This window comes from Rhipicephalus sanguineus, chromosome 3, assembly GCF_013339695.2.
Source record: "Rhipicephalus sanguineus isolate Rsan-2018 chromosome 3, BIME_Rsan_1.4, whole genome shotgun sequence".
In the NCBI taxonomy this organism is placed as follows: domain Eukaryota; kingdom Metazoa; phylum Arthropoda; class Arachnida; order Ixodida; family Ixodidae; genus Rhipicephalus; species Rhipicephalus sanguineus.
The window spans coordinates 3,623,064-3,636,147 of NC_051178.1; the positions used below are offsets into that span (position 1 = coordinate 3,623,064).

General features: G+C 46.6%; 1 protein-coding gene across 1 annotated transcript in view; it reads right to left on the minus strand.

The window, feature by feature from the left end:
* The window catches only part of LOC119386412 (GATOR complex protein MIOS), a 727,447-nt gene that overhangs the window by 373,908 nt on the left and 340,455 nt on the right, over positions 1-13,084 (minus strand). Inside the window, exon 14 of the mRNA XM_037653722.2 lies at positions 2,871-2,992. Coding sequence (XP_037509650.1) covers positions 2,871-2,992 — 122 coding nt within the window. The remainder of the gene's footprint in view (positions 1-2,870; positions 2,993-13,084) is intronic.

Sequence of the window (13,084 nt, forward strand, 5' to 3'; positions counted from 1 at the left end):
AGCCTCACTTCGTATAACATTACAATTTGTTGCTATCGCATTCACTGCCTCGTCCTTGCAGTGAAACTGACTTTTTTTTTTTTCCTTTCGCGAGGGGTTAGGCTTAGAGTCTGTATTGGATGACGATGCTCACACTGCAGATGACCAACGCGGCCTCCATTTCTTGCTCAAATTTGCGCAACTGAGCAAATTTTAAGCTGGTTAGGCATTTCGGCGCAGCGTGGCGCAATTTTAACCAATTTCACGGTTTTGGCACAGCTTGGTGCGAAAATAAGCAATTGTATCAAGTTGGCGCAAGTGGCGCATACCTGTTCTAATGTAACGCCATGGGCACAGAAAAACTCTTATTCACAAATTATTCACAAGTCAGCTCAGCCGTGCCCTCTGTAGGAAAAGAGCATCTCGTTGCGTTGCTACAACCAAGAAACAAGGGAGCGTGGGTGTCGCAAGAATTGTTCACGCGGTGGCTGCTGCAGCTCGATGACACAATGAAAAAAGAAAAAAGATCACTGCTGACAACTGTTTGGCACATATGGCGAATGTACAATTCACCAATGTGAAATTTCAACTGACGTCCTCAAATGGCACTGTTTTGGACCAACCTTTGGACAAGGGCATCACCCAATATGTGAAGGCTTCGTAGAGCAGGTAGCGCAAAAAAAATACGTAGACACAAGCCAGGAACATAAACACGAAACGAGCACTCGATGCATTCTTATAAAGTCGCCCAGATTTCCGTTCATGTGAAGACTGTATTTGGAAGGGTCTTGTGCAGTAGCTCTTGATTAATATCGAACTGAGGCTGTCCACGAAAGTCAACATCTGTCAACAACTGCTGCAGGCATTTTGCAGGCTTGATATAAAGCACGACTGCGAGGACAAGCTCGGGCCGTAGCTGCGCAACGATTTCGCCGAGAAGCTCGTTTCTGTAGACACCACGGTAACCTTCAATGACAGCTAGGTCTGCAGAGCTCGCCAGCAGACATTGTGCATCGAGTGCAAGAAGAATGTAGCAGTGACTGTTTTCATTTTGGATGTTTTCCTCCTTGGGCACTGCACAGGTGTCCCCAACGATGATCACAGCAAGGTCGACGTTGTGGAGACATTGCGTGTCCTGCACAACTTTTTGTCGACTTGCCAGAGAAATATAGCTGACTTCTTCAATCAATAAATTGTAGTGAGATTCTGCCCAGAATTTTTGCTTATCATTTAGGTACCAACCTGTGCACAAGATGCAAAAGTAATTTCAATTGCGAAAGTCCATCCGTCCATTGACCCCACAAGCCACAGTAAAACTGACATCTCTGATCTAACGTGAGTGCCAATGTTAAGTCAGACCATGAGCTGCCTTTTTTATGCCATCGCAGAAAGCGGGAAAAGGCCGGCGTGACACGGGTGACATGACTTACGTGGCCATGCCGGGTTGGCTCAAGACTTGAAAAAAAGAGAAGATCAGCGGAGACCATCCTGCAGCACCACCAGGAAACATTGGCATGACCCCAGGGGTCACACAACACAACAGTCGACATGCCTGGCAAGCCCACGATACGCACGCAACTGCTAAATTTACATAAAGACATCAATCCACTTCGTAATGCATGGCTCCAAGTAAAAAATACAGCATAGGCTGCTACTCCACACTTCTTGTGAAAGCTGGTGCTCATGATGATTGCCATAGAGTTAGGCCCTTTTCAAAAAAGTTATTACGGACTGCGTTTAACACTTTCGTGACCGTGCCTATTCCCATCATTAGTATGTTAACGAATACTTCAATTTCACATTTTGGCGCTCTCTGAGCGCTTCTGGACAGTTAACGCCATTCAAAGGGTAAAAGAGCATGTTCTTTACAGTTTCGCTCGTTAGTTCCTTTTTTTCAACCGTGGCAACATTTTTAAAGCTTGTTCGCACTCAGGTAGGTGAGTGCTCGTTGTTTCAGAGATGGCGTCGATGTCACTCACGGGTGCTCCACGAAAACGACAAATTTCGATGGATTCCAATGAATCTGAACGATTCATCAGACTTCAGAACGGACAACGAAAAAGCATCAAATTGCCCCGGAACATCAGCAGCTATCCGCCAGTAAGTTTCGTCCTCTCCTTGGGGCCTTTTTTTTTGCTGATGTGCGTTGATGTAAATATATCTGGTGTGTACCAAAGGTCACAGCTCTTATCTGCAAGGTGTCAACTTCATTTGGGCAGGACCATTTGGCGCTGGCTGCAGAAAGAGCGGAGTTCTCTCCACGAAGACAGCGTGGAGTGGACCTTGACCTAATGCTCTGGAGTGCCGTGCAGCAACTTCTTCGTGTTGTTTTTCACCGCAGAAGTCGTCAGATAGATATGCCACCACACAAATAAGTATGCAGGAGGCATACTTTGAAAAAGCCAAGGCATAGCGAGCCAACATTTGTTTCACCGCGTTGAAAAACTGCTTCGCGCAGAGGCACGATAGGCACTAGTGCTTATATTTTTGTATGTATATAAACAACCTTTGTACTTACAGAGCTTATATTTGCCCTATTATTATATAAGGGCTTTGCGTTCAAAACACATATTTAGATTTTTCTAATGTTTACCCTGTGCAGAATAGCATTGATGTTTTTCTGATTTCTTTTTTCTTTTTGATGCATTTTTCTTTGTTTTGACATGTTTTTTTATAATATTTGAAATAAATCTGTTGTTTGAAATTAGTACTGTTATAAAGACCGATTCCTCTTCTATCACTTGATACTCTACACTTTAGCATCAATTAATTTCTGTGGCCGGAAAAAATATTTCCTGGGCTAACCAAAAACAACCGATTTTTCTGCAGTCACGAACGTGTAAAGTGCAATTTCTCAGTAGTTCTGCATGCTAGTAAAATTGTGCCCTCACCAATGTGATGCGATCAAAGACTGTGTAATCCCGGACGGAACTGGTTGGTGTGACAGCCAGCATTCGGTTCTCGTCGTGGGGATGCCAAGAGAAGGAGCTCAGCACCACTGCGCTTGGAAAGGCTGCATGGAAACACCCCGGTGGTTACTCCTCTTCTTCAGCCCAACTACTCAGTGCACAGGCACCACTTGGCAGCCTTCCTCTTCCAGGTTTCCAATTAGTTGGTTCATTATTGCCCAGAGATTGGCCAAGTTCCAAAATGAATGCAAAATTTAGAGCACAGTTTAATTTAGCCAAAAATTCTGAATTGAGCATCATACTGCATAGCAATACCTAAATAAGAGTACTTAAAAAAGAGTGAACAAGGGAAAAAAAATGTGTGCTCAATTTTTTATTCTCTCTCTTTAAAATCAAACATGAATTCAGAGACACTCCTGTGGCTAACACCTAGATTGGTGGCTACAAGTGCAGCACAACCAGAACTACACTGAAGCCAATCATTCATGATGAATCATTCCAAAGCACTCTCCAAAGAACAAAAGCAGCAACATGCAAACGCGGGAAAATAAGCCGTTCTTGTACGACTGAGCTGAAACTTTTTGTGATACAGCCATGAATTTGCACGATATTCAATAAAGTTGTCTCACTCGCAACTACTAGGTTTACAGGGTCATGCAGTATATCAAAGTGAAGGTAGAGTAATGTTCGGATGGCGCTTAGCTTTAACAAATGCCTCGAAAAAATTCATTAGCAAAAAAAAATATTTCAAAGAAATTTTGAAGAAAAAAAGATATCTCCAGCAAAAACATTTTTTAGAAATTTGTAAATATACAAATTATTGTGCAATTACTTGGCGACCTTTGTTTAAAGAATTATAACCCCACATCAAGTACTTGAAAGATCATGTGGTGCAAAGTTAAAAACCAGAAGAAAAAGAAGGCACACTTTCTGTCTTTTTTTTTCTTCTGGTGCAAATAACGCTCAAAACGTCACGTGCACCACTTTGTAGAATGCAAAAGAAACATGATGCGTAAGATTCCTTTCGAGTGCGGGCATTGCTATGTTGGCCAGATTAGCAGGTGCATTAAGATACGGTTAAGGCAATACCCGGCCACCTTGAGGGGAAGGCCGTACACGCATTCTGGCAATGCATTGTGCGCAGTGTTCATGGAGTCCCTGTGAGCCATTGGTGGATCAAACCAACATTGTGTATACCAATCCTAATCTGACAGAAATTGTAGAAGCATGGCAGATACCTAGAGTGCAAGACACACGAGTGAGTCATCTGTCTGTCACTCTGGATGACAGAGAAATTAACTTGCTCAAAGAGGCCCTACAAAACTTTTCTAAGTAATCAAGTACGAGCGGAGTTACAGGGATTTGTAGCACGCTGTAAGCACTCTTCTCCCCTCCCAGCGAGTGCACTGGAAGTTAAGCAGGGAGGGAAAGAAGTTACATCACGCACGCGTCATGACCTTGAGCACTTTATTTTCTTTCTTTTTTCTTAGAACGTGCAGCTTGCTTTCGGTGGGATTGCGAGCGAGTGTGTGAGCACGTGTCACCACCCTGCGACGGTCACAGTAACTACGCAGCCCACGATGCTCAAATCAGCCAAAAGCCATAGACATTGGGTTTATGGCATCATCTGTCAAGAGAAGAACGAGCGTTTTCTAGCCGACTTTGAGAATTAATTGTAAATTCCGGGCCGTGTGCTGCGCTACAATGTTTGGCTCGTATGCCCTCGGTAGCCTCGACTACCGATTGGCAGCGTTTTCTGACCGTGTTTAAAGTGCTGCAGGGATGCTTTCAAAATAGGAGATAATGTATCATTTTTGTTCTGTTTCAGTTTTTTTTTCTTGTCAAATGTGTGCTCTATTGTGCTGTGGTCATGAGACGGTTCTTGAGAGTACCATTTATATGCTTGGCATTATGAATAAAATTCACTTGTAGTCTGCGCTGGTCCTTGTGTCTTGTTCGTCTTGTCATCGTTTGGTGGGCACATCAAGAAAGTTGCAGTCTGTAGAGAAAATCGCCGAACAGGCAGACCCCTTTAATGAAGTGCAGCGATTGAAAAACCTCGGAAAGGAGCCTAATGTTACTCCAATGGCAGCAGAGGGAAAGCCGAGAAATCAGGTCAAGGGAATAAACCAAGATTACAGCAGAGATGTTTCTTATCCAACTGAACTGGACAGACACTGTGGAATGCGACGTAGTCGCCGTAAATCGCCGCCAAATGTGCGAAGAAAAAAAAAAGAACACACGGAAGACGAGTGTAGGAGCAGAGAAGACTGCGTGCATGATGAGGGATAAAAGGAACAGGATATGCCTGTGGTGGAAGCAGAGGTACAAGAGTAACAGTATTGAGAGGCAGACTTGATGCCTTCAGGTAGTATGCGAGGGCTCATTGGCTAGCTGTCCTCTCGTTAAGGATCACGTGCTATGAGTGAGGGCTTAGCGGTCAGCTGTCCGCTGTTAATGGTGCGTTCAGACGACAGACCGAATTCGGATTTGGAGGGCGAACGGCACATCACGTGACCTCACATCAACGATTCCCCTCGTCCACACGGCTCGCGGAAGGATGACCCCAACCAGTTTTTCACATCGGGATTCTGTCGGCGAAACACCGCAGCTTTAGTGGACAAACAAGCTGGAAACCAGTACACTTTTAGAAGCGAAGCATCTCACGCTTGGGGGTATGTCCCGCGGCCTGGTAGTCCGCACTCACACTACGCATGCGCAACTCTCCTCCTTCCCTCTCTCCAAAAGCTGCACGTTACTCTCTCCACTTCTCTCTCAGCAGCTGCTTGCGCTTCTCCTGCATTCTTGCTTCTGCTCTCGCGGCGCATGCGCTAGTCTCCTCCCCTTCAAGTGGTAGAGCACTGCGCGTTCAGTCCAGCGCTTGCTTCGATTGATTCCTCTGAAATGCGGGCTCAACATGCCGAAATTCTCTCCTGCGCAGCGCCGCGATGAGTGCCAGCGCATGCGCGTCCCCTCCCCTTCTCTTTTCTCTCCTACGCTGCATCCCTCTCGCACGCCTGTAGACCGCGTTCCCCGCTCGGCCTGTGAGAATTAACAGCCAGACTAGAGGGAAGACACGACGCACGTAGTGTTCCTCTTCGCGTTCCACGACGCGAGGTCAGTAGCATGCCCGAGGTCGGTAGCATGCCCGAGGTTAGTAACATGCCCAAGGTTAGTAACATGCCCAACGACCGCCAACGGAACGCGACCGTGCAAGTGCTCCGGCTTCGCATCGCCTCATGGTGTAATTTTGTTCTTCTGCTCGAGCCGTACGGCTGTCCTTGCAGTTGATTTCAGCTCTGCTGGCATTTAGTTAAGTTTATTTCTGGGGTCGTATTCAAAGACGATCACCTTTGAGATATCGCTTTTCATGCATGCCGATTGGCAGGTTGGAGAGTAGCGGGTAAGTTGTCGCTTTAATCATTGTAGATGCAGGATTCTGCGGCCGGCAAAGTGGCATTGACACCGAACGCGGTTGTCTGAGAACACAGCCCATGTTTGAACACTGATTTTAAGGTCAAGATGCGAATCAAGAGAAGGAAACATAATGTGCTGCAGTGCAATGTGCACTGTTCGTACCTGTTATCCGCAAAAGAAGAAACAACTGCCGATATCGGCGCATCACTGTATCCTCCCTTCAAATGCGGGGCCCCATGCGCGACAGCAGCGAGGTCATACTTCGGCAGCTCTCCGTAAAGCAGATTCTTCTTCCCATCTAGCCAACAACACCGTTTTCACCGAAACAAATTACAGTCCTCGACAATGCTCTACGCTCGACAAAGCTCGGCGAGCTTTGTGTTCTGTCGGCCTCCATGTTTTTGAATACTCTAACCAGTCTGCTGGCAGCGGGCACAGGTGAGCGCAAAGGCTGCGGTCGAGAGTAATACGGCTCACTAATGCTGGGACGCCCTCAGTCATGTGGATGCGCCTGCTGGCGGATGATCCGCAGATGAGCTGTCCACGTCCATGACTAATCCGGATTCGGTCCGTCATCTGAATGCACCATAAGGAATGAACTGCACTAGTGTGCTTGGTCTGTCTGTACCAGCGCTTGGTCAGTCTCTATCACTGTCCCATGTTTCTCGCTGTTTTCTCGTATCGTTGAGCACCATAAGGATCGCATGTTATGAGCGACGGCTTATTGATGAGCTAAAACTTTTTGTTGGGCTAGTTGGTGCCTTTTAGAGCGGTGAATAAACGGCGTCAACGTCTCTTCTTGTGGTTGTTTTCATTGACGCCGTTTATTCACCGCTCTATTGATGAGCTGTCCGCTCGTTAAAAGACCACATGCTATGTGATGCCAACCGGCAAAGAAAGAGCATTCCACACTCGCCGTCATGGCTGTGAGCGGCGCTGATTAACACCCCCAGGGTTTGCATGAATGGATAAGAGTTAATGGAGAGTATCTCAGTAACCTGCGATTTGCTGATGACATTGCATTGATGAGTAACGCAGGAGACGAATTACAGCCCATGATTACTGAACTGGATACGGAAAGTAGAAGAGTAGGTCTAAAAATTAATATGCATAAAACTAAAGTAATGTGGAACAATCTTGGCAGAGAACAGCGCTTTGCGATAGGTGGCGAGACACTGGAAGTTGTAAAGGAGTACAGTCGACGTCCGATTTCCCGGACGCCCGAAATTCCGGACATGCCTGATTTCCCGGACTCATCTGTGGCACCGTCAAGTTCCCCGTAGAGTCAATGTATTAAAAAGTCCGAAATTCCGGACGCTTATAGCCTTCGCCATCCGATTTCCCGGACTTTTTACTGTTAACCGCCGACCCAAAGTCACCACCGACGCCGCCATTTTGGTTGTTTTCGTTTTCATATCCTTGAACCCACCACCCCACCGACCCCACCATACTCGCATCAGCAGCAACGCCGCACCGCGCCGCGGCTGCCGTAACCTCCAAACCGCACGTGTCAATCCGTTGCCAGCCGTAGCTTAGCCAAGCCAAACCTCACTGTGTTCGTTCACGTGTTGTTTTGTCAGCTGTGCCAGCTCTGCGGTCGTGTCTGCGGTTGATCGTTTGCTGCTGCGCGCTACCTTCAGTGATCACGTTTCCCGACCTTCAGCATCCACCGAGTTCCTAGCTGTTTCGTGCTGCGCTTTTCGTCGAGCGGATTCGCCGTTTACAGCAATGGCACCGACTGCTCCTTCGTCTTCGTCCGCGCCTTCGAAGCGCACAAAGCCACCTCGTAGGCTCACGATGACGAACTGCCATCCGCGGACGTTGCCTTCGACGATCTGCGCGATGGCGGCGTGTTGATTCCAGCCGAGATAACCCTTGAGGGCTTCGCCGACGCTGACAAAGACCTCGAGCTATGTGCGGAGTTGACCGATGACGAAATCATTCATCAAGTTACGGAGGTTTCCGATGACTCCGACACCGAGAACGAAGAGCCAGCTCCTACACAGCCAACGAACACGGAGTTGACGCGAGCACTGATGACACTGTCATTGGTGTACAGCGGCAACATGACGTTGACTGAAATTGAGGCAGACATAATCGCGGGCAAGCGGACCGTGCAAAAGAAAATAAGCGACTTCTTTGCGCCCAAGTGCTGACCTATGAGGTAGTGCCGGCCACGTCGTATTTTTTTTTTTATAAACGGCTCTTTTCAGAGCCACCTAAACAATGCATTGGCTGAATTGCTATGGGAATCCTGTACTCCGGCTGTGACCCTCTCCGTCAGCGAAAAATACCTACCAAAAATGTGCGTTTTCACGTGCATTCGTTTTTCCGGACTGCCCGATTTTCCGGACGTTTTCGCGGTCCCTTGAGGGTCCGGGAAATCGGACGTCGACTGTACCGCTACTTAGGACAGGAAGTAACCGCGGAGCCGAACCATGAGAGTGAAATAACTAGAAGAATAAGGACGGGATGGGGCTCATTCGGCAAGCATTATCAAATCATGAATGGTAATCTACCACTATCTCTCAAGAGGAAGGTATATAACAGCTGCATCTTACCGGTACTTACCTACGGAGCAGAAACCTGGAGACTTACAAAGAGGGTTCAACTTAAATTGAGGACGACGCAGCGAGCGATGGAAAGGAAAATGATAGGTGTAACCTTAAGAGACAGGAAGAGAGCAGAGTGGGTCAGGGAACAAACGGTGGTTAAGGATATCATAGTTCAAGAAGAGGAAATGGATATGGGCCGGGCACGTAGCACGTTGGCAAGATAACCGGTGGTCATTAAGGGTAACCGACTGGATTCCAAGAGATGGGTGGCAGCAGAAAGCAGAGGACCGGGTTGATTGGCGGAACATGGGAGAGGTCTATGCCCTGCAGTGGGCGTAGACAGGATGATGATGATGATGATGAAATACCCCATGAAGTGGATGAGGGGACGACCACCATTGTAGCTCACTTGGTAAGAGCGATGAGGGCATAATCCAAAGGTTGCAGGTTTGGTCCCTTCCGGCAGCAAGTTCTCTTTCTGTCCAATTTAATTGCTTCCCATCTATTCACAATTACTACAATACACTTAAAACAGTACAATTAACGTCTACTGTACTTTCCTTGGCTTCATTATCTGCTTTTTTTTAAGGTTGTGTCAAACAAACAGAAATGAGCGCTCAAAAATTCCCTTCCTCCATTCTCATTGGAGAGCCTTTTTAAAAAATTATCAAACCAAAGCGATCCCCTGTCACACCTGAAGGACCTAAGCAGCACAAAAGCATGAGTAAAATGTTCAACAGTATCCTTAAACAATTACCAGTTAGTTAGAATGTTGTGAAAATGCTGTGAGAACGCTGTGAAAGCTCCAGCAAGTATTTGCCCAGAACAAGAGCTAGTTCCCAGTTAATGGTGTTACAGTTGGTGCTTGTAATCTCTAATGCATTTAATCTAGTTTAGGTGGTTACAGACAGGAATTTTCGACATCAAAACCCCGCAAGAAATGATCACTGAGGCCATGTAGATGCAAGATTGAAGAGAGAAGATGCAGTACATTAGTTAGAACAAGGTCTAAAATACTGGATGTGCTTGAAGTAGTTCAGGTAGGTTTAGAGACTAACTATGACAGGTCCTAATCCAAAAAAAAGGTCATTAAGAACTTTTCACACTCATCTGGGAAAGGGCTAGGATTAGGCGCTTCAACTGCCACATATTAGAGGGTAGTCATCAGCTAAGAGAAGAAGGAATGTTGGGAAAACGTACAGAGATTACGTTAACGGAATCACGCAATTCCTCAGACGGGGGACAGTAACACATGCCCACAATCAACTCCTTGAAATGTGCACAACATTCCAACCGAACTATTTCCAAGCCACTAGGTAAAGTAACCCCTTACATTAGCATAAATTGTTTTATGCATCATTAATGAAACAGACTCGCGGAGGTCCCATCTATGCACCAGCTATTGCATCATACGAAAAAAAGGCAGTTAATGCTTAGGCATGCAGGTGGTTTTTCTCGGCACTGTACAAGCTCACCCAACTTGCCAAGATGATGTGCTTTTGCACTGTCAGGCAAAAAATCTAGTTGTTCACATGCAGCATGTCGACAGGATTCCGCTAATATGTGGCACTTGTTGGGTTAAGTCTTGGGCAAGTTGGTTCATTGTGCAAAGAAAGGACAGTAAGTACAGGCGCTGACTTGTAAAGAAGAAGGAAAAACAGCGCTGAATTTTTGGACGAACACAAAGGAAAACAGACGACGACAGGTGCTGACTTACAACAACGTGACAGGAGCTGACTTGCAAAGAAGGGAAGTAAGTATGAGTGTTTTAAGTCAACGCCTGTCGTCGTCTGTCTTCCTTTGTGTTCGGCCGAAAATTCAGTGCTGTTTTCCCTTCTTTGCACATGGCACTTGTTAAATCAGGCCGACTAGGAGATGCCTTAATGAGTGCTTATGTGAACACGCGCAAAGTGTATGCAACAACAATGATTTCCTAGCACAACATGTCAGCAGGTGTGGTTGCGATTTACAGTTAGAAAACACTGCTGTCAGAGAGAGAATCGCACCCGACTAATTGGCGCTGGAACCAGATGCATGCCTAAGTAAACCATCCATTGCTCTCCTTAGACAAAGAGCTTCATTTCCAGGTGAATGGCAAGCACGGAAGGTCATTTCAATTGCCTAGTGGAGTAGTTGTCAAAAATATTGTGGTGGAGGCGCTGGTTGTTCCCTGTACCCATCACGAAGCTTCGCAATGGCCGTATCTTCGCGGGTCCGACTATGTCACAAGTTGACGGAACATCGTCTTCACCACCTGCTCATTGCCACTAACTTGCATATTTCTGCATCTTCGCTCTTTCACATTCTGTTATCTCCAAGTACATATTGACCTGTTAGTAATAAACTGTCGCTTGGTAGTTTGTGCTTGCCTCTATTTTTTTGTTCCGTTTTCGTCACCAAGATCATGAATCATCAACTAGCCCAATTTACCACTCTGCTTGGACATATTTCACATGTCACTGTGAGTCTTAAGATCACAATAGCAAATGTACTGTATTTTTACGTGTAGCCCTTATCTAGACTGTTGTTATCGAGATGTACAGTGAGGTCCAGTGTTGGTGGGAACACGCGACCGCGTGGCCGGCGACCCGCGTGGCCGGCGACCCGCGTGGCGCAAACTGGCGGCGAGATTTGTAAATGCGGTGCACGCGCGTAAAGGCGAAAGGGCGGCATTTGCCGCTGTTCGTCTGTTACTTTCCGCCCCTGCCCTTGGCGAGCGCTGGACAGCGCTTCCGTTTTTCAGCGGTGCGATTCATGTAGCCGCCACTCTACCTGCGCCTCGTCTGCTAATCAGCAGGCAGAAAAAAAAGGTATGGTTTGTTTTGTTGCTCTGGTTTTTTGCCAGTTTTGATGCGATGCAATTCGCGGCCCCAGCGGCCGAATTTCAACTGGGGCCCCCAGCTGTGGAATTCTGAGAAAGTGATAATGAAGCCTGTCACTTGCATAACCTAGTATAAGTGCTCATTATGAGGGAAACTGCGCAAAGAAACAACGTCGACAAAGGGAGAACAAAACAGCAGGTTTTTTTTTTTTTTTTGCGCAGCTTCCCTCACAGTGAATCACCAACTAGCCCAACAGTCTATTCTTGTAAGTGCTCACCGATAAGTTAGTCGTAAGCTTTCAACATGCTGCTCGCACGAGCTGGCTGCTTTTTATAACAGACAAGGAAATTTATGCCCGACGCAGAGATCATAGCAAGCTTGTCCTTCCAACCGTAAAAATATCGAATTTCGCTAGCGCGCACCGAGCGCTGGGGCGAAGAAGTAGCAGACAACGCGGGACACAAACCACCCTTGTGATTTTTTGTGCATGTTCCGCGTTTCCAAATCTCGCCAGCAATTAGCGCTCCGTGGACCGCCGGCCGCATGCTCACGTGTTCCCTCTAAGAGTGGACCGTACTGTACATTACTTAGAGTTTAATTGACTTCCATGTGATTGCTTCTGAGAAGTCACCCTCATTTATGTTTACCTGATTATTATTATTTTTTCCAATTATTATGCCACGATTTGCTCGCGCTTTTTTTATCGCACTTTCAAGTAGCCTTTACCTGCTACAGGCCTGACAAGCGCTTGTAATGTGTTTTCTAATATGGATATAGACCAGAACACAGCGAATTCCATGCGCATCGCCATGTTTGCATCGCGCGTCGCGCCATCTATCGCACACGCGACGAAACAACACGCGCGGGCTGCCACGCCAGCAGACGATACACAGAGCAAACGTGAAACTCCCGAAACTCAGCCCGTCGGAGAGCGTGTTTCGCGTCTTTTCTAGCCTGGACATTTTCGCTGATTTTATTGGAACACCAAGAACATCTTCCTCATGCAAGTCCACAATGTATACAGTACGTGCTGAGTGGGCTGCGGAAGCAACCACGTCAGATACGTACGCTGTTACATTTGTAAAAAAAAAACGTTCTCGCTGTAGTAGGCGTGAATCGTAACTGCAGTGCAGCTCGCAAAAGAGTGAAACGATGTTTTTTTGCCCCATATTACAAGTTGTGCACAAAGTTTTGTGAAAGCTCATCATTTCAGCATGCATCGCGTAATAATTAGAGTACGCTTTACGGGTAGTTTCGCGGAACGTAATTTTTGTTTCACGGGCGCTCTTACAATAATGCGTCTTGCTCACAAAAGCGTGCTATCAGAGAGTATAACCTGAAGTATCGTTCAGCGATCCCTTTTGGAAGCTACCTGCGCTATTTTATTCTTGTAACGATGGTG